The 20,932-nt window shown below is 48.2% G+C and overlaps 1 protein-coding gene across 4 annotated transcripts in view; it reads right to left on the minus strand.

Moving 5' to 3' along the window:
* GRIK4 (glutamate ionotropic receptor kainate type subunit 4) overlaps nucleotides 1-20,932 on the minus strand; it is a 206,139-nt gene that overhangs the window by 38,943 nt on the left and 146,264 nt on the right. For all 4 annotated transcript variants that reach the window (XR_012051889.1, XM_072918291.1, XM_072918292.1 and 1 more), the window contains exons 6-9: nucleotides 19,258-19,436; nucleotides 15,456-15,509; nucleotides 3,791-3,952; nucleotides 274-426 (exon numbers count right to left, since the gene is read on the minus strand). Coding sequence is in view for 3 of the 4 variants with exons in the window: in XM_072918291.1 (XP_072774392.1) it covers nucleotides 274-426; nucleotides 3,791-3,952; nucleotides 15,456-15,509; nucleotides 19,258-19,436 (548 nt within the window). In the remaining variant the exon portion in view is untranslated. The remainder of the gene's footprint in view (nucleotides 1-273; nucleotides 427-3,790; nucleotides 3,953-15,455; nucleotides 15,510-19,257; nucleotides 19,437-20,932) is intronic.

Genomic DNA, 20,932 nt, shown 5'->3' on the forward strand with positions numbered 1-20,932 from the left:
ATCCACAAATCGATTCTGGTCTGAAGCAGGCAATCCCCATTTTGTTTACTGTTTTTCTAATTGTTCATATTGCTCACTTAGGGTTCTCAGCCTTTCCTGTTCCATTCTCTTTTTCCTCATCTCGGCCTCCTGTCTCTTTCTCTCTCGCATTACCTATTTCATTTCATTTTCTGGGTCCGTTCCTCCTTTATCCTCAGTGAAAGAAATATTTTATCATCCTGTAGAGAGACCCTGCTGCTGGCAGCCAGGAGCAGCCCTCAGCCCCCCTCTCACCATTCTCAGGTAGTTCATCAGGCTGGTGCCGTGCTGCCAGATCTGTGCCGAGCCGCAGGACAGGGGCTTGACGCCGATCTCCTGGCTGCGGTTCAGCTCCTGCACCGCCGTCACCACGGCGTACACGGCGTCGAAGAGCAGCGCCGAGGAAAGCTGTGTGGGAAAGGCAGAGGAAAACATGAGGCAGAGCCCTGACGGAGCTCACCCTGGGTCAGGGGTGGCTCCGTGTGGTGGAAAAGTCTCTCCTCCACCCCGAGCTTCCAAAGAAAGGCTCAGCAGTCTCTGTTGTTCGGTCTCAAGGCAGTTTATTGCAAGTTATCTAAAAGATTTTCTCCTGGGGCTGCTGTGGTTTGCTCACAGCTCAGGCAGAGGCACACACACACCCTGACATCCTCTCTGACTCCCGACTGCTTCTTCTCTCCCCCTCTGCCCAGGGCTGCTGCTGTCTTTTATATGGTACATTACGTGTTACATGGGTACAGTTTTTCCCCAATGCCTATTACCTATATTAAATGGTGCTTTTCTATCTTTTATATGGTACATTACGTGTTACATGGGTACAGTTTGTCCCCAATGCCTATTACCTATATTAAATGGTGCCTTTCTGCTCTAAACCAATCTGTGAGTGCCAACATCACCAAGAACATGGAGGGAAGGAAGATGAAAGAGGGAGGACAGGGCAGGCCCAAATCCCTCCATCTTAAGACCTCTGACCCCATGTACAAAACAGAAACCCCCCTGTACAGCACTCAAAAATTCTTCCCTCTACTTTGTGACTACTTCTACTACAATATTTAAACTTTTGTGATTTCTTGTTCTTCCTGCAAGGTCGGTAAATCGTTCCATGGTTCAAACCCAAAATCACAGCTGTTTCCAGCTGCCTGCCAGGGTCTCAAATGCTTCTGACCAGGGCCTGGAACCTCCAAAAATGTCTGAGGGACATTATTAAGATCAGCTGGACAAATGAAACTGTTATGAGACCAAACACAACCTCCTCAACCCCAAAGTTTTCCCCATTTCCTACCAAATCAGAACATTGGCCCAGCATTTTTCATTTTCTCCTGCTGGGTTTCCATTTCCATTTTCCCTGAGCAGTTAATCCCTTATTAGATGGTGAGCAAGAGACTTGTAGATCTCAGTGAAGCATTTGACATTATTGATTGGAATGTTTTACTCCTGAACACTGTAAAATTCATTAGAATTTCTGCCAGCACCCTTTATGATTTCAAGCAATTTAAGCATTGGGTAGAGTGTGGAGATACACAGGATCAAGTCTTCATGGCATGGAATAGGAATCCCTTCCCTGCAGTCTGATTTTGCATGAAATGGAGGTAAACTACAAAGTTTTGAGGTCATAACCTTCAGCAGAGGAGTGAAAAGAGACTTTTGGAATGTCCTCCAGGCAGATCCAGCCAGAGGCATTTGTTGCTGCCCTCCTGTGTGTTCTTCAGCTTTCCCTGTGTCACTTTCAAAAACCTCTCACTACTTTTATATTGTCATTTTAAGCCACAGCTTTGTCCCTGTGTCACAAAAAAAAAGCCAATTTGTCTGCTAACAAATTGATTCTCTCCCTTGTCTGCACCAACTGATTTGATCAGAGCCCTGTTGGTTTTGTGCCCCTCTGCAATATCAGAGCTCCATGGAAAATCCACGGGGCTTGGAGGACTTCCCTCAATCCCCAAATTCTTGACAATTCTTGACAATTCTTGACAATTCTTGGCACTGAAACATGAACCCAGGTTTGGGTTTTGCCATGTGGATTTTTTCTTCTCTCCCTAAAACATTATCAGCTGTATCTTTGCCCCCAAACCCAACACGGGGAATTAAAGCCATTAAAACCCTGGGAAATAGACTTTGCAATCTGGGTTTTATTCAATGACATAAACACTTAATTACAAACATCTGTTTTAGCCTAAATTCTAATTACCAAATCTAGCCATCTGTAATTTGAATGATTTTCTCTGATTTCCTTTCTTTGCAGTGTGATTAATGAGAATGGCATTAGAGCAGGCAGCTCCCTCCTCCTTTGTCAGATGCTTCCTCAGCTCCAGCAAGAATGCCCTGGGATTTTTGCAGCTCACAGGAAACCTCCCTCCTGTCACTTCCAGCTGTTGAGCTTCCTTTTCTCTCTTTAGGATGAGTTATCCCACAGCAGAACTCCTTCCCAGGGCTGCTCCCTGCCAGATTTCCAACAGCAGAGGTCCTGGATTCACCTCACAGACAAAAGAAAGTCTGCTTGGGAATATTCCACCTCTGCTCTGTAACTTCCCTACCCTCAAACCCTTCTCCCATCACCTGGGCCGTGGCATCTTGAAGAATTTCAGTCCTTCCAGGCATCTCCCCCACTTACAGGTTTTGCTGGATGTGGGGTAAGAACCTAAAATGAGAATTTTCATTTCCCCATCGCACCTGCTGCTGGTTCCTGCTGTCTCCTGTTTGCCCTAGGAGGAGGAAATTTGTTTTTAATGCCTCTCAACAGGCCTTGCAGTCCAAAAAGGAATCTTCCTGGGAGAAATCCCACGGAGACTGAGCAGGGCAAGCTGATTGCATCTCCCTCTGGGTGGGAGGGAGAGCAGGATGGTCCCAGGCACAGGAGCTCAAGTCAAGCCAAAGGATGTGGGCACAAAGGGCAAAAATCTCCTTATTTTGTCTCTTAAGGATCCCTTTGTGGTGACAATAAGGAGGTTTTCACAGCTCAGCTCGTCAAGGGGGCTCTGAGTTCAGTAAAATCCATGCAAAGGGTTCAGCTGATGATATTTCCCTCTCTCCCCTCCCGCAGCTGCTGCTCTGATGTGGCAAATCTGCTTTTCAAACTCTCCCAGTTGTGCAGAATCCCTGGGGAATGCTCCAGGGCTGATGTGCACACTGCTCACACTCCTCAGGGAGCTGCTGGAGCTCAGAGCACAGCTCAGCCCCATCTGCCTGACCCAGCCCTTCCAGCCACAGTCCCCCCTGCATGAGCCATTTTCCTGGAGTTTAAACACACAGGGATAAACTTCACCAGGGAAAAAATGAATCAGAGCTGCATCATCCCCTGCACCCACAGAGAAATGCAATCCAAATCAAAATTAGGCTTGAATTTAAGGCTGTGCTCCCAGTCCAGCACAGAGAAGCTCTGCACCTCAAGGTCCTTTGGGCAGCTCTGACTTCCAGGGTCTCTTTGCTGTTTTCCACATCAGGAGACTCCTTTGTAAATCACAGATGGACAGCTCAAGTCCTCTCCTACCTACTTAATAAATATGCTCTGCCCTGGTTCTTCCTTCCCATTCCTGGACCAGCATCTCCCCATAAAATCCAACCCGAGGTACAACAGCAGCCTGGGGATATCCCTGAGCCATTTCACACAAGATTAAATAGGATTAAATAATTAAACGATTTAATAATTTAAATAACTTTTTAAAAAATTATTTGAGACTAGAGTTTTTACCCCTGAAGATCTTCCCGCAAGGTTTTTCCATGGTCTATCACAGCTCCCAGCTCAGAGAGGTTCTGGGGGATGGGAATGGACTTTACTTACTGCTGGCCCAGTAAAAGGAGCGTGGTCACAATTCTCCTGCCAGGACTGGTTGAGGCTCTGGACAAACTCTTGGAAGAAGGCATGAGACTGGTTGAAAATGGAGAATCCCAGGATGTTGACTCGGTCGTCCAGGAGGCTGTCCAGGCGCTGCAGGGAAAACTCCTACAGCAGCCCGAAACAGAAAATGGGATTAGAGGGAAAATAGGCACTGAAAGCTTCAAACCCACTCAGTGCCCATGAAGGGAATGGGAGATGGGAGATCCTGGATGCAGCTGTTGGAAGCGAGAGCCGGGGTTTTAACCAGGATTTGACTCAGGGTGCTGCTCACCTCAGGCTTTTAATTAAGAGATCCAGTACTTTATTGGCCAAATTCAACAAAAAAAACCCCAAAACCCTCTAAAGAGGGCGTCACTCACCTGCTGAGCGAAGCTGTTCCATCACCACATCCAATTTGGTGACACCAAGTTTCAACTGTTAAATTAAATCAGTTCTTTCCCATAGGAGGAGGAACCAAATTCTGCCTAACCCTAAAAATCCCCAACCCTGCAGTGCTCCTTTCTGCTGCAAATCCCAGGAGGAGATGCCACCCTAATGCCCTGGGGAGGCCTGGAGGGTGCCTTGACTGTGAATTTTGGAGTTGGGAGCCTCCTCTTGCATTTCTGCAAGTGCTAAGAAGTATAAAAACAACTACATTTAAAAAAAATTAAAGCAAAAAATTAAGGCTGAGTTTTGCTCCTCATATCCACGGAAGCAGCTACACAAAGGTCCAGCCCTCCTTGTCCTATTAGCAGGGAATAATGGCACTTTCCTCACTAATTTCTCTTCTGCTAATTGCTGAAGTGGAGTGAGAAGGTGGGAGTGACACTTTCGGCAAATGCTGGATGCCCATCACGGATCCAGCTGTCCCTGGGCTCCCTGGGGGATGAGATTCCTGCAAGTTGAGCCATTTTTTATCTTTGCTGGGCACGCAGGAGCAATTCCTGTAAATCTCCCAAACGTGGGACTTACAAGACGATTCCAGCCCGGCCAAGACCCACGGGAACACCATCAAAGCCAGGATGAAGCACATTTTGGACACGTTAATGTTGGGTAATGTGAAATTGCCTGTGAACTATTGATTCATTTGAATGATATCATCCCCCTGCCTTGCTGACAGGTGATCCATTCACCCACAGCATCCTGTCAGCCCCAGCAAGCAGGGCAGATGGCTAATGAGGAGCAGCAGGAGGGATGGAAACCCCTGGAAAATCCTCTCTCCCCGCAGCCAGAGCCTCGAGGCAAAATGTGAAGGGCACCAGGCAAACAGCTGCCCCACTGCCCTCTTGGCTTTGGGGTATCCAAGAGGAAAATGAGATGTTCTGTCACAAAATCCAAGGTTTCATCTTGTGCCAGCCCGCCCCAGCCTCAGGGCAGCTGAAATGAGTGTGTTTGTTTATTTATTGTGCCTTTTCTGCCCTGGAAACACTTCCAAGCTTTTGAAGTTGAAGGGTTTGTTATGCTCTGATCTTTAAATAAGCAATTACTGGGAGAGGGGATGAAATGGTCTCCATTCACGTGGGGAAACTGAGGCAGGGGGGAGATTCACCCCAGCCAGGCACAGCCACAGGGCTGAACTCGGTCCTGCTGCCCTGAGTGGCTGAGTGCCATGGTCAGAACCAGCCCCCTGAAGGGATCTTTGCCCACTTTCCCTGGGTAAATTCCCTGCCCTGAGGCAGCTGCCAGGACTCTCTGCCTGCAAACAACCACAGCCAGACCCCGCTGGGCTCCCCCAGAGCCGATAATTTGCTCTGGTTCAAACGTTACCAGCAGCTTTGCCCTGCTCCCATCACCGCTGGCTGCTTTGTGCAAGCTTTGGTCTTTTCCCACAGCCAACCCTCTCCATATCCATCTTCTTCCAGGCAATCCTCCAGCTGCAGAAAACCCCATTTCTGTGGCTGTCACGTCCATAAAGCATCACCTCTGTGACACACAGGGGTGTCACGGCCTGGACCCGACCCTTTCCACCCTGCTCCCTGTGCTGTCCCTCTGCTCCAGCTCCAGTCTTTGGCCATTAAATGCCTTTCCATCAGAGAGCAGCCAGCAGAGCCGGGTCAGGAGGAAATGAGCCGTGAGCTGCCTCTGCAATGAGATGGGGATAAACCACCCGAGGGGGACACACTTCATTTGCACTGGGATAAGAGAGATTTGCTCAGGTCAGGCTTTGCTGCAGAGGGCAAAGGGGTGAGAGCATCCCGATACTCCCAGAGCTGCCAGCTCAGCTTTTGTCCCTATTTGTTGGTTTTTTTTTCTCTTTTTACATTCATTCACCATGCCTGACATTTCCAAACCCACGTTTTGCAAACAAAACCTCGTTTGCTATTCCAGGCCTGCACCTCTCAGCTGATTTCTCACCTGTCCTGCCCTGCTCCCATGCTGCAAGAGGCAAACACAGGCAGGACAAGGGCTGGAAAACCCCTGATCTCGGGGTATTTTCAGGTGGAGAGCCAAGGATTTCTCTCTGAGACACGGTGAAGGATATTCCTACACAAAACACTTTCCCAGCTGCCTTTTTCTCCTCCTGGAGTTACTCTCCCTCATCCCCCGTGCTGGCTGGAGCTTCTGCAGGATAGAAGATTCCCAATGCAAAAAGAGCAAAGAGCCATTAGGAAAATAACTGACATCCTGTATAAGAGAGGACTCCGAGCCTTCTCCACCTGTGCAAACACAGCTTTATAACCACATGCTTTCAGAAAATGCCATCAAAATGATGGGTGCAAACAGCAGCTCCCTCATTTCCTCCCATTCCACTGGGTTTTTTTATCCCTCTCCCTACACTGGAGGAATTGCAGTAATTGCCCAAAACTTGGCCCTCAATCTCAGTCCAACGTGAAGCACAAAGAAGACCACCAGGAATCACGCCAAGGTGAATTTCAGGGACACAAATCCTGCCTGCCTGAATTCCTCCCCCTCTTTCCACTCTGTTTTTTTAAAACACCCACCACATGTCAATATTCTGTTTCAAGAGAGCTCGGTAAAAAATGAGACCCGGAGGATGTGCAGCCAAAATTAATGAACTTTTTTACAGAGAGAAAAATCCCCAGGCCTTGCTCTGCTCACAGCAAATTCACCAGCAGGCACCAGCAGGCAATTACAGTGTAGATTTTCCTACTGCTACTACAGGGCTGCAACCACGAAATGTGTGCTGTTAAATAACAACACTTAGCAATTCCGTGGCATTCTATATTTTCCCGAGTGCTAGGCACACAATTAGCTAATTGAATTCCACGGGGTTCCCTGGGAGACGGCGCTGGAGGAGTTATTAGAGGATGAAGTCACTCGCTGGCTCTCTGCAGCACTCCACCTGCACTCTGCACTTTCCAGCAGCACACAGACCCCGTGGAATGACCCCAGCATTGAGGGCACTGGCAGGACCTGGCTAATAAAAGCCATAAAGGCGAGCTCTGCCATCCTAAAGGCGTGGGATGGGATTTTCCAGCCTGGCTGGGTGTGAGTTATCAGATCTGCAGGATGCACTCCTCGTTCTTTAGGGACACGAAGCCACCAGGAACAAGTGGTGCTCACTGCAAGCCTGGCTTTGGAGTGGATGGAGGATCAGCTGATTCTGCAGCCACAACTCCTCTCCCACCTCAGCTGGCTCCTGCAGCGCCCGTGAGTTTGGCAGGGAATTGTCCCCCTGCCCTGCCCTGGGACAGCCCAGCAGCTCCTCACACAGTGTGGGAAATCCCAGCTGCCTCACCCTGGGGGAAATCCTGCCCTGGAGCTGTTGTGCCCAAATACAGAGGGGGAAACTGAGGTGCAGAGTGAAAATCAGCAAGAGATTTATACCTGGCAGCACGCTCTAGGAAACACAGGGGCATGGAAGGGTTGGGGTTGGAAGGGACATAAAGCAGCATCTCATTCCACCCTGACACCTTCCCAGGCTGCTCCCAGCCCTGTCCAGCCTGGCCTTGGGCACTGCCAGGGATCCAGGGGCAGTCACAGCTTCTCTGGGCACCTGTGCCAGGGCCTCACCATCCTCACAGGGAAGAATTCCTTCCCAATATCCCATCTAAATCTACCTTCCTTCACCTTAGAACCTTATCCCCTTCCCCTATCACCCCATGCCCTTGTCAAAATCCCTCTCCAGCCCTCTTGCAGGTCACACTCAAGCACTGGAAGGTGCTGGAAGTCTCTCCAAAGACTCTCTTCTCCAGGCTGAGCAGCCCAAAAGAGATGTGGTTTAAAAACCTGCCTTACAACACAAACCATCAAAGCCAGCTTTCATCTATCATGAATGATAGATGAGGCTATCCCAAATGAGGCCCATCCCAAACCTGCAGCTAAGCAATCAGCTCCTAGGATAAAGGAAATCCCAGGAATTATGGCCAGTTCTTCCCTCACCCCTGTCTCCATTGCTTCCCAAAAGAGTGGCTGGAGATTTCAGCATCGAGATTTCAGATTCCAGCCCAGCAGGAAATTGTCCATGTCACAGCAGCCTGCCTGGCAAAAAAAAAATGTATTTTAAAGTGTGGAGCCACCTCCCTTCCCTGCCAAGCTGGGATGTCCCTCCTGAGAGTGGCTCCTGGTAATTTTTCCTCCTGCAGCAGCCACTTGTGCTGCTGAGCACTGCAGCAGCTCCTGAGCTCCTTCCAGCATCGATTTTGCTGGTGATCCCCTTCTGCAGCCCCTGTGTGTGTGCAGGACCTCGATCCTTACCTCATTTTTAATAACCCAGAGTGCCTGGGCAGTGGGGAGGCAGCAAGCAGTGCCTGCAGGCTGGGGACAAGCCCAAAGAGGGTTTTTCACTGCCAGGGACACCCAGACCTTCCCACGCCCTGACCTCACCCCAAGGCTCTGGAAGGAGCAGGGTTTGCTCAATTCAGGCTGCACCAACAGCAAGGTGCCCTCTCCATCCCTCCTCTCTCTCAGTTTCATCTTCCTCTCCTAATCACTGCAAGGACTTTATTGGATTTTTGGATCTGCAGTTTAACAGCCTCCAAAACTCCCTCCAACACTGCTCAGCAGGAGAAATCACTGCTGTAAACTCAGCAGAGACTGCACTGACCTCGCTCCCCTCCAGCCCCGCTGGCAGCACCAAAAGCTGATTTACACCTGATTTACAGCTGATTTACACCAGGCCCAGGACACTCTGTGCTGTTCCTGCTCTCTTTTCATGTGGGATGGGAAAGGAGAACGCTGGGCCAAGGCTTCCATTTCTCTATTAAACCCTCACTCTGGCAAAACCTCCTTGCTCAGAGTGTTTGGTGCTCAGAAAAGCTCTCTGAACCCGGAGTGCAATGTCCATCCTCAGATTTCTGGGCAGCTTTTGTGCAAGAGCCAAACCTGCAGTGCCAGCTCAGCCCAGCTCTGGTGACATCACCTCTGTGTGTCCTTATTCACCATTTCAGGGTTAATTAAGTATCCCAGAGCAGGTTCTTTGGGCAAACAGAACTCCAGGTCATGGAAGGCAAAACTAAAACACTTCACCCAAAAGGAGCTTGACCCTGCAATGGTCACGTCCTCACCCCCTGGCCCCAGTGACCAATTTTTCCCCAAAAATCACCAAAATCAGTCAGAGGTGGAGGAAATTCCTGCCTTTTCCTCTCTGGATCCTGCTGCCCTCGGAGCTGAGCTGCCAAGCCTGTAAATCATTCCAAAGCTCTGCTCAGAACACATTTATTTGTTTACTCAAGTGGACAATATTATGTTAAGTGCTTTCTATGGTTTTCCTGAAAGGCTCCATTTATTTATAAACTATCGACGGAGTCAATAAGTTTCTAATGGGCCACATGTAAAAATCAATTCCTCTAGGAGGGGAAAAAAGTGGAAAAAAGCAACAATTTGAGTAGGTAAGTAGATGGGGTAAATCTACTCAAGGCAATGCTAGCTGGACATTCAGGTAGGGAAAGAGAAGCTGTGACCTCAGTGAGCTCAGGGGCAATTTAGGGGAATATATTTCTATCTGTAATTGGATTTATCTTCCAAAAAAAAGCACTGATGTACCTTACAGGTCTTGAACCTCCTCATGCAAGGCCAGCTGTTAAATTTTGGAGGCTGTTCTTCAAACAAGAGACCTTTTAGGAAAATACACCGCCCAGACTTCGACTTCTCTGCAGCGAGACCGAGATTTGGAGAGAGACAAATCCACAAAGAGGTCAAGTGCTAAATGTTGGGATCTGAAAAAAGACAGCTCTTGGGGAAAAAAAAAAAGGGTGAGAAGTAGGGAAAGAGGGAAAGAGAGAGATTTGCCCTCACCTCAGAGGGGCTGGGGTGTATCTGAGAGAATGATTTACCCAAAAAATTGGGAATCAAGCACAGGGATCTGGTCAGAAAGTAACAAGACTGAGGCAGCAAAAGGCAGGGAGGCACAGCCACTGCTTTGTCTAAACCCTCCTTCCCTCATGCTAACTAGAACGAGGAGAAATTGCTTTGGCAGCCTTGCAAAAACCTGATTTGTTTGCCCTGCTACCACATGCCATGAAAATATGATCCATAAATCCCAGCAATGATCGGGGCTCTCCAGAACACTTCGCATCAGCTGCTGGGAATCAGGAGGGCTGGCTGGGCTGCGAGAAATCTGAAATTTGTCACAGGGAAAAGAGATTCTGCCTTCCTCACCTGGGCGAGGCTCAGGGAGGTGCCCCTGGCAGCTCCAAGGCCAAGCAGCACAGCCCGTGCTGGAGCTCACGGTGAAAAAGAAGATTATTTCAGCACAAAAAGGTAATTTCACAAAAATCAAGCCCTGGTCAAAGCCTAATCTGTAGTTTTCTGTCCCTCTGCTTGATTTGACATCATCCCTTCCTCCTGAGGGATGTCACCCTGCTGACAAGCTACAGCACAAAGGTGTGGCACTCTCTGGGGCACTGGGACACCAATTTCCCCTCCAGTTCCTCTCCCAGGCCGACAACTCAGCTTTGAAAACCTCATCCTCTATGAAGACCTCTTTATAAATCACCAAACAAAGCAGAGAAAGCAGGAAACAAGGCAAAAAAAACCCCAAGGCTGAACTGATTTATCTGGTCTGTGGGAGCTGAACACGGCAGCTGTTTTATCAGCAGCAACACCTGCACACAATTTTGTCAGGGAACAAAACTGCACCCAGTGAATTGCCCTGCCTGGCTTGAGGCAAGGGGAAACCTCCTTTACACCTTCCCCCTCGGAGCAATAATTTTAATTGTTTCAGTTATTCCCATCTAATTGTCAAATATTTTGAAATTTAAACCCAGCCTGAGGTCCGGATGTTACTTAAAAAAAAAAAAACAAAACTAAATACAAACCAAACAGAGAAGGGGAAAAAAAAAAAAAAGGACAAAGCCCAATAGCTACAGAGAATTAACAAGCTAAAAGAATTAATTGTAGCGTGGGGTTTTGGAAGCATCCAATACCCCTCCTACTCTGTGCTGCTGATTTCAGGGATTTCCAGTGCTGGAAGGAACATTTTCTTCAATGCACAGCAGTCTGCTTTCAATGGTCTATTTGTGCACTATTATTATTATTATTATTATTATTATTATTATTATTATTATTATTATTATTATGCACATCATTTCCCCCTCACATGACCATGAGTTCTTTGGAGACCCAGCCAGCCCTGCCAGGGAGAAGGGAAGGGATGATGAACAGCTCTGAGATTATCCTGATAGTAAAAGGGTTTTAAAATCATGGGGATTTAGGGTTAAAAGGAAAATTAAGGTTAGTAGGCCCTGGAAAAAATAAATACCCTGGGTACATGAAGGCCTTGTACTTGCTAGAACTGCACCTGTGTAGCTTGTACATGATAAATGATATAATTGTTAGATGTGATGATTGTTTGGTAATTAAATATAATTACTGTTTAATCCTAAGAATAATCATGAGAAACTGTGGTCAGGGGCCTGAGAAAGATCACGAGAAACTCATGTCAATGTATACAATACAACAATATAAGTTTAATAATTAATCTGTAAGTTATATAATGATAGAATATAAATTACGTTCAGCTCGAAAGCCGTGTCGGAGTCAGATTTGGGTCTGTACCCCTGATTCCCAGAGCTCCCAATAAAAGCACCTGCAGATAATCATATCCTGTGATTATCTGCAGGGAATTTCATCCCTCCCAAAAGTCCCAGAGCAAGGGAATCATCACCACGTGGAGATGCCAGGGAGAAAATGGGTTTGGACGGGGTTTTTTTGCCAGGGGATGAAGGACAGGAGGGCTGCCAGGAGTACCCCAAATGTCGGATGTGGGGAAGAAAAATGCACCAGACCTGAGAGTTCCATTAGGAACTCCTGGAAAATTTGCCAGGCTGCTGCTGCTGCTGACAAAAAACAGGTCCCTGGAGCTGGCTGAAGGAGGCTGATAATGAATTTGCACGCAGGAAAGGAGCCTGTGGATATTTTTACATCGGGCTGCTCGCCTCGGCTCCCATGGAAATGCGTTGGGGGCTGAGGGTTCCTCCTCATCTGCTCCTCTGATCTCCTGGGAGAGCTCTGGTGCTGCTCCCTGCAGCCTCCAGGCCGGGACAGAGGGGTCATCACCCCCCAAAAATCCCCTCCTGTGCCCCAGCACACAGAGAATTCCCTCTTCCCACACTCACAGAGAGCAGAGCTGTACCACACCACGAGCTGTCAGCTGGGATGTGCTTATTAAATAAAATTAATGCTAAAAGACAGAAACAGAACTCCCCTCTAGAGCTGCAGGGCAGGTGTTTAATTCAGCATTTTATCCTATTTTCTCCTCTTTTTTCCTTTTTTTATTTTTTTTGCCTGAGATATTTTTCCATCTCCAAGCAGCTCCGTGCTCTACAGACTCTCTATTCCCTTTCCTGATGGGTTCTCTCTCCATTTAAGCCATCTTTTTCCTTGCTCCCCTTGACAGTATTTCACTCTGATTTTATCTTTTCTATTAGGCAGTGATTGCAGAACCTCAGAGGGTTCATTAGGAGCTTGATAATCCCTCCAGATTTATGAGCCTAAATTGCTCACTCCCATCTCCAATCCCCATTTAAATATTACTAATTTCCTTAAACATCTCTTCCATCTGCCCAGGTTTTGTCTGATGTCACCTTCCCATAATGATCCCTGCCAAAATTCCCGTTAGCTCTGCTAAGGGCTGGGCTTTTGAATAAAGTAGTAAAATAACCTGGATAAACAGATTAATACCCTGGGAGAGTGAATGGCAACAAAACTCATTTCTTTATCACCTGCCATAGCTGCATTCCACGAGATGAATGGGTTTGAAAGGCAAATTTCACCTCCAGCAAATGCTTCATCACACCCGAGCTCAGGACCGGGTGGGGGTGGAGGTGGGAGCTTCATTTTTAGAGTAGCACCCATGAGATGCTGCTCAGACAACAGAAACAACTCTTAAAAGAAGACATTTTTTGCAGATTCTGCTGGTGATGTGCAGGTGGAAACGCCTCACTGTGTGCCCAGCCCTGCTCTGTGGGATTGGGAATGGGTAACCCCCTACAGCCAGTCCCAACCCGCTCTGACCTAATTGGTCAATCCATCCCAACACCATCCAGTGTCCAGTTAAGAAATCACCCTTTGATTAAACAAATCTCCATGGCACATTCCACACATGCACAACAGGAGGTGCAGCAAGTGGAGATAAGAATTGTTTCTCGTTCTTGTCTCTGATTTTCTCACAGCCTTCCCCACAGAATCACAGAATAATGAGGTTGGAAGGGACCTCTAAGATCATCAAGTCCAAACTATGCCCTAACACCTCACTAGACTATAGCACCAAGTGCCATGTCCAGTCTTTTTTTAAACATATCCAGAGATGGTGATTCCACCACCTCCCTAGGAAGACAATTCCAGTATTTTATTATTCTTTCAGTGAAATAAGTTTTCCTAATATCCAACCTAAACCTTCCCTGATGTAGCTGAGGCTGTGTCCTCTTGTTCTGTCAGTGCTACCGGTGGGAGAGATCGACCCCACCTGTCTAAACCTCCCTTCAGGAGTTGTGGAGAGCAATGAGGAAAATGCCTGGGAAAGTTGTTTCTCTCTGTGGCCAGAGAGCTGCTGCCACACCTCCCCTTATCCCTTCTCCACTCTGTGCCCCAACTGCTCCCAACTTTCCCATTTCCCTCCTTCCCCTGCTCCTCTCCACTCCAGCTCCCTGCCCACACGTTTGGCTCCGGCCCTTCCCGTCTGTCTCCCACCCAAACACAAAGTGTGATTCAGCTCTCGGCTTCCCTGCCAGAAATATTAATAGGAATTAAAGAATAGGAGAATCACTCGGGCTGGGAGGCATCTCCACTTCACCCCCCAGGCTTCCATCAGCCCCACTGACAGACGGGTTCCTGCTCTCCTGGTGGAGAAGTTCCTCTGATGTTTATTTGGGATTTCCCCCTCTGCTGCTCCAGCCCATCGCTCCTTGTTCAGCACAGCACTGAGGGGTTTAGCCACACCATGATCCCATTGATGCTATTCATGGCCATAAAGCCAAACCATCCCCATCTCTCAGCATTTATGGGATTTATGGGCACAAGGCTGTGATGCCTTCCCTTTTCCAACACAGGGAATGGACTCGAGGGGGTGACAACACCAGCAATACCCCCACAAATCAGGAAAATCAGGAAAATCAGGAAAAACAGGAGAATCAGAAAAATCAGGACAATCAGAAAAATCAGGAAACCCAGGGCAATCAGAAAAGTCAGGACAATCAGAAAAATCAGGAAAATCAGGAAACCCAGGGCAATCAGAAAAATCAGGAAAATCGGAAAAATCAGGAAAATCAGGAAAATCAGGAAAATCAGAAAAATCAGGAAACCCAGGACAATCAGAAAAATCAGGACAATCAGGAAAATCAGGACAATCAGAAAAATCAGGAAACCCAGGGCAATCAGAAAAACCAAGACAATCAGGAAAATCAGGATAATCAGAAAAACCAGGAAAATCAGGAAACCCAGGACAATCAGGAAAATCAGGACAATCAGGAAAATCAGAAAAACCAGGAAAACCAGGGCAATCAGGATCCACCATCTCATGGAGCTTCCCAAAGACCTGCACATCTCATTGTACCAGCTCCCATCACAATGTCCACAATTCCTGCTTTTTGGATGCTGCACCCATCGTTTTCCACCTCCCCAAGACCTTCCCAGCTTTGCAGGAATGATGCCTGAAGATCTTTTAGCTTTTTATATATTTTCGTATCTTTGTAGCCTCACAGCTTTTAAATATGTAGTTGCAGAGTTTCAAGTGATTTTCCTGCCCTTTCTCACATTTTAGAACAATAAGCCAACCCTTCCTAACACCTTCTTGAAATGCTGGTTAGCCTGATTTTAACAACAGGAATTTCTAACGAGGACATCTTCTTTCGCACCAGAATTTAAGAGATGTAACAAGACACAGAACAACTCCAAGGGGCAGACCCAAGGGTTGGTTGCTGGGGCAACTGGTCCCCTGTTGGATGTACCTGTTAGATGAACTAATTAATTAACCTGATACAAACTACAGAAATCCAATACCATGTGTGCACAGAAAGCTTTCGTTTCAGAACTGCTTGTGGAAATATTATTTTTGATATTGTTTGGAAATATTTTGCCTTTTGATTCTAGGCAGCAGGGGACACCCCTGCCTCCCTCCCTCCCTCCCCAGCACACGTGGCTCTGCCCAAGGATCCCATGGGTCAGGGGGATCAGCTCCCATTAAAATGACTCCACACTCAGGCAGGAAAAGCTGGGAAAAACTCCTTACCAGATTAGTGAAGATATAGGTGTAATAGGCAGATGCCATCCCCAGTTCAGCTGCCTGTGAAGGAGAGGAAAAAAGAGATTAAACCAGAGCCTGACAATCTCCCATCTCCACTCCAGCAAGGCAGAGCCAGCGCCTCATTTTGCTTTTTCAGGCTTATCTCTCCCTGCAGGAAGGGAGGGTGGGACACAGCAGCACGGTTGGGCCTGGGAAATTAAAGTGGAAGTAATTTTTCAGCAGGACTGAGCCTGGCTGAGGTCTCCTGCCCACGCCAGCCCTGACAAAGCGCCTGCACAGAGGGAAATGACCCAGCTCCAGACCCCTGGGAGCATCCCTGCCCTCTCCACAGCATTCCGAGATGGAATTCAGGGATTCCTGCTTCCATCCAAGCACAAACTCTAAGGAAGATGCCTGTGGGAAGCAGAAACTTTTGAACTCCCAGCAGAAAAAATGTTGAACCCCTGACAGACCCCAATGATCCACAGAGACACTGGGAAGGTGAGGTGGGCCCTGCAGCCCCAAAACCCCTTGGGATTAGGAATTCCATTATGGTTTTAGAGGAAAATAAGGATTTCTGCTTATTTTGTGTGTGGATGCTGCTTTGCTCCTGTTTTGGGACATAACGAGGGAAAAGAGCAGCTGAGAGCTGCAGGCTTGTCCCTTCCACCACAAACACCATGATGGAGAGAGAAAGGCAGGAAAAGCTCTTGGGAGTTACAGCAAAAGGACAATCAAGCCACTGGTGGTTTTCCAGTTTCATCAGTCAGATTTGGGCTCAAATCCCACAAATTAATGAGCATGGATGAGACCCAGTCACTCAGCGTGCTCTCCAGAATTGAGACAGGGCTGTGCTGGCCACAGAAATAGAAGAAAACAGGGCAAAACTGTCCAGGGATGCAGAGAGAAGGACACAGAATTTTCCATGGGGATGATCTGTTCCAGAGATCACAGAGCAGATAACTGAAGCCCTTTCCCAAAATTCTCACTACACAAGGAGCTGGTTGTGGGAACAGATGCTCAGGAAAGTGGGGCATTAATCTGCAGATGCTCCTGGAAGCCTCTGTTCCACTGCCAAGCACAGCTGCTCTCAAATCAAGCTTCCAGACCCTGGCAAAGAGGTTTTCCCAGCAGGCCAGACCACCCAGAGGAATGGGAGGCAAGGGGGGAAGGACCAAAGGCAGCACCTCCTGGTCTGAGCTCCTTTTTGTCCTTCCCAGAAGCTGTGGGAACAAAAATTGAGGGAAGGAAAGAGAGAAAGAGCAGCTTGGATTGCAGCTCTCCCTTTTCCTGCCTGCCTTTGAGCTGTTCCTGTGCAAACTGAGGCCACCAGGCTCAGGTGTGAAGCCCAGACCCACACACTGAAGCAGCAGAGAATGTGAAAAATAGAAAAGCTAAACCTGAGGCATCAACTGAACTGTGAAAATTCCCACAGCAGTGCTGGAAATGGGCTCTGTCCAAGGGGGAATTGCCATTGATGGAATTTCCAGGGCTGGATCTGTGCAAGTGGTGGTTGATTTGCTCTGAGGGGATGTGTTTGCTCTGTTTGCTCTCACAAACCTGTGCACAGCCCCTTGGCTGCACATTGTCACCCTGTCCCCAGCCCAGCTGGCACAACAGACACAGCAAAGTTTGCTCCAAGGAGTCCCCTGAACCCAGAGGAGGCCTCCTCATTTTTCACCCTCTCCACAGAAAAACTTCCAATTTCCCTTACTAATCCCTTCCTGGGGACAGTGACAATGCCAGCGCTCCCTGTGACCCACTTTGAGGTCAGGGAGTTTGGTTTCAAGGACAGAAATCAAGGTGAGCAGCAAAGCAGTGCCTCTCCCATCCATTCATTCCTGGCAGCTGGGAATCATCCATGTATCTCCAGCCCATCTGTGGAGGGTGAGGCATGAGAAACTGTGAATTCCTCTCACTGGGCAGGGCTGCTCTCCTGGGACAGAGCCAGCAAACCCACAGAGTGATTTCCTGCTGTGGGGTAGGATGTGGGCTCACCTGCTGCTCAGCACCATCCCTGGCTCCCAATAAAACACTCTGCAGCCCCACAAGGTGCAAGAAGTAAAATCAGGAGCTCTTTATTTATTACCCTCCATTCCTACAGTCTTCTAGCTGGAAGAATTGGGTTTTACTGGGAAATGCTGACGTTTCTCAGAGGTGGCAGAAGGAGGCTGGAGCTGGGCAGGGAGATGTGGGTGCCTGGAGAGAGCTGCTGGGAGCCTGAGGGAAGTCACTATAGCAACAGAAGAGGGGGACAGCCCTCAGCAGCCAGGCAGCAATAGGGGAAAAAGGGGAAAAAACACACCAAAAAAAACCCCCTGAGTAGACAACCCCTAAAAATCCCCCAAACTGTCTCTTTAGAAATGAAAACTGCATTTAATGGAATAAAAAATCTTTTTGGGGGAGAGAGGAACGATAAAAACATTCCTGCTGGATGCCATCAGGGGTAAATCTGACACAGGCAAGGCCTTTGGATGACAAAACAGCCAGGACAGTGTGGAATGCTGCAGCAGCCAGGGGGATCCCAGTGCTTGGACCCTGTCCCCCTTCAGGAATGTGCTTCTTGTTCCCTCCAGGATGTGGGAAACTCTGCTCCATCTGGAGCCACTGCTCAGTTTTGAAGCAGGCTATCAAAACATGTGCTAGAAACTGCAGCCAGAGACCATTTAAAAATAAACAGGATTAAAATAAAATCTCGGTTAATAAGACAATAAAAAGAAAAAGAAGGAAAAAGTTAGACATATAATGGGAGGGGGAAAAGGAGGCACAGGAGTTATCTCAGAGAGCTGAGCAGTCCTTCACAGCTCTTGGATGGCAACACCACTTGTGGAGAGCAAACACATCCCCTCAGAGCAATTCAGCCACCACTTGCACAGATCCAGCCCTGGAAATTCCATCAATGGCAATTCCCCCTTGGGCAGAGCGCTGCTGTGGGAATTTTCACATTTCAGTTGATGCCTCAAGTTTGGCTTTTCTATTTTTCAGATTCTGTGCTGCTTCAGTGTGAGGGTCTGGGCTTCACATGAGGGGATGCTGAGCTCTCTGCACAGAGCAGGGAGACAAAACAATTCCTGCTCCAGCTGGGCACCAAGGACAAATGATCCAAATCTCAGCCCAGGAGCACAAACACCGTGGGCTGGAGAGAGAAAAACAAGCAGGGTGGGACTGCCTGGGCTAAAGCTGGAATGGGACAATGAACTCCAAAGTGCCAATGGAGCAGAACTGATCCCAGAGAGAGCCCCCGGGAGCGCTCGTGCATTTTGGGACCATTTTGGTTCATTTTGTGGCCATTTGGGTTCATCTTTGGCTCATTTTGGGACCATTTTGGTTCATCTTGGGTTAATTTTTGGGACCATTTTGGTTCATCTTGGGTGCAGCCCTGGCTGGGCTCTGGTGCTGCCCAAGGTGGATCTATGGAGTGACGGAACTCAGGCCTGGTTCTTCCCTCTACTTTGTGACTGCTTCTACTATAATATCTAAACTTTTGTGACTTCTTGTTCTTCCTGCAAGGTTGGTAAATCATTCCATGGCTCAAACCCAAAATCACAGCTGTTTCCAGCTGCCTGCCAGGGTCTCAAATGCTTCTGACCAGGGCCTGGAACCTCCAAAAATGTCTGAGGGACATTTTGAGTTCCAACAATGGAGGAGATCCTTTTATTAATCCCTGCTTTATTCTTTATTCTGTCCAGCTCTGCTCTAGCTCAGCCTGCACAAGGCACCACAATATCCCACAGGAGCTGGCTGGGGGGAGCAGCAGCATCCCGAGGGACAGGGGAGGGACAGGGGAGGGACAGGGGAGGGACCTCACCTTCTGCAGGATGGTGTGGGACATGGAGGCGTTGGCATGGACGATGATGGTGGCTGTCTTGTCATCTCGGATCTCCTTCAGGAGCGGGGTGGGATCCCGGCTGTCATCCAGCATCCGCACTGACAGCGTGTCCTTGGAGATGAGGAACTGCCGCAGCAGCTTCTCCAGGTTTAAAAGGCCTTGAGAGGAAAGAGAGAGAGAGAAAAAGAACAGATCCCTCTGAATGTGAGGCTTGGTTCTCCATGGAACACGGTGATCCATGGCAGGATGCATTCCTGAAGTTCTGGGTCTGTGCACTGCAAAGGAAAGGATTTGGGGCTCAGTGCTTGGTCCAGCAGGGAATGAAAAATGATGCAGTTATTATTTTTCCAGTTATTCCAGCTGTTCCCCAGAAAAAGGGAGAGGAAAGGAAAAGATTTGGGGCTCAATTCTGGGTTAATCAGGGAATGAAAAATGATGGATCTATTCCAGCTGTTCCCCAGAAAAAGGGAGAGGAAAGGAAAGGATTTGGGGCTCAATTCTGGGTCCAGCAGGGAATGAGAATAATGGAGTTATTCCATCTGCTCCTCAGGAAAAAAAAAAAAAAAAAGATGTGGACAGTATTTAGGACTCATTACTTGGTCCAGCAGGGAAGGAGAAGTGATGGAGCTACTCCAGCTCTTCTCCAGGAAAATAAAGTGTTCCCAGACTCATCTTGGGAAGAGATTAGACCTTCAATACAAGGTCCAGACAAGGTCTCCATTCTCTCCCTGCATGTGGGATTGTTTTGGTTGCTGGAGGATTATTCCTCCCCCTCAGCCCTTCCAAATTAGGTGCCCAGAAGGTGCAGCTTTTTTGGAGATCTTGGAGCACTCTGATGGGCAGCTGTTCTCTTCCAAGGGGATGAGAAGCTCTGCTGAGAGTTGGAGATCACTGCAAAAACACAACTTTAAAAAATCGTGACAAAAATAAGCATGGGCACGTCAAGGCCTCCTTCCAACACAGCTGCCTTGAAGCCTAATAAGATGTCAAAACTCCTGCTGCAGATTTTGTTAGTCAGGAAAGCAGCTTTGATAGAGTCTCTCTTGTCTCCAGCTGCTGAGTTTCATCAAGAAATAACCTCCTGCCAGGTTTGATTGACCAGAGGAACCAGCAGATGGATTCGTCAGCAAGACACAGCCAGCATAGCCACACATCCCCTCCCCACGGGAAGACAGCCCCAAAAGAGAATTCTGTTTCTGGAGAAACAGAATTATCAGCAGGATCACAGCCCAGCTGGCAGAGAGGCAAATTAACCCTCAAGTCAGAGTTTTACTTTTAACCTGACTTATTTTTGACTGCACCAATCCACTCATTGCCCAGCAGGGCAGGAGGCAGGGAAGGGTCACAGCAGGATGGGATCAGTGCTGAGCTCTGCCCTCAAGGACTCCCAGCACTTCACCAGGTAAGAAAGCAGTGCAGGGAAAGGGACACATCCAAGATGAGGAACCTCTCGTTCACAGGGAGAGGTTTAAAGCACTCTGAGTTTGCTCTGAGCTCCTGGCAGTGCCCTTGCCTCTCCCCTTTTCTCTGGGTACAGGCAGGAACGCAGCAAAGGGTTATAAAAACAGATGGGCCAGGACTTTTCTGGGTCACATCAGCTTCTTCTTCTTCCTCACCAGGCAGAGAATTCACTCTGCTTCCAGTGCACAGGGAC

The sequence above is a fragment of the Taeniopygia guttata genome, chromosome 24 (assembly GCF_048771995.1).
Source record: "Taeniopygia guttata chromosome 24, bTaeGut7.mat, whole genome shotgun sequence".
In the NCBI taxonomy this organism is placed as follows: Eukaryota; Metazoa; Chordata; class Aves; order Passeriformes; family Estrildidae; genus Taeniopygia; species Taeniopygia guttata.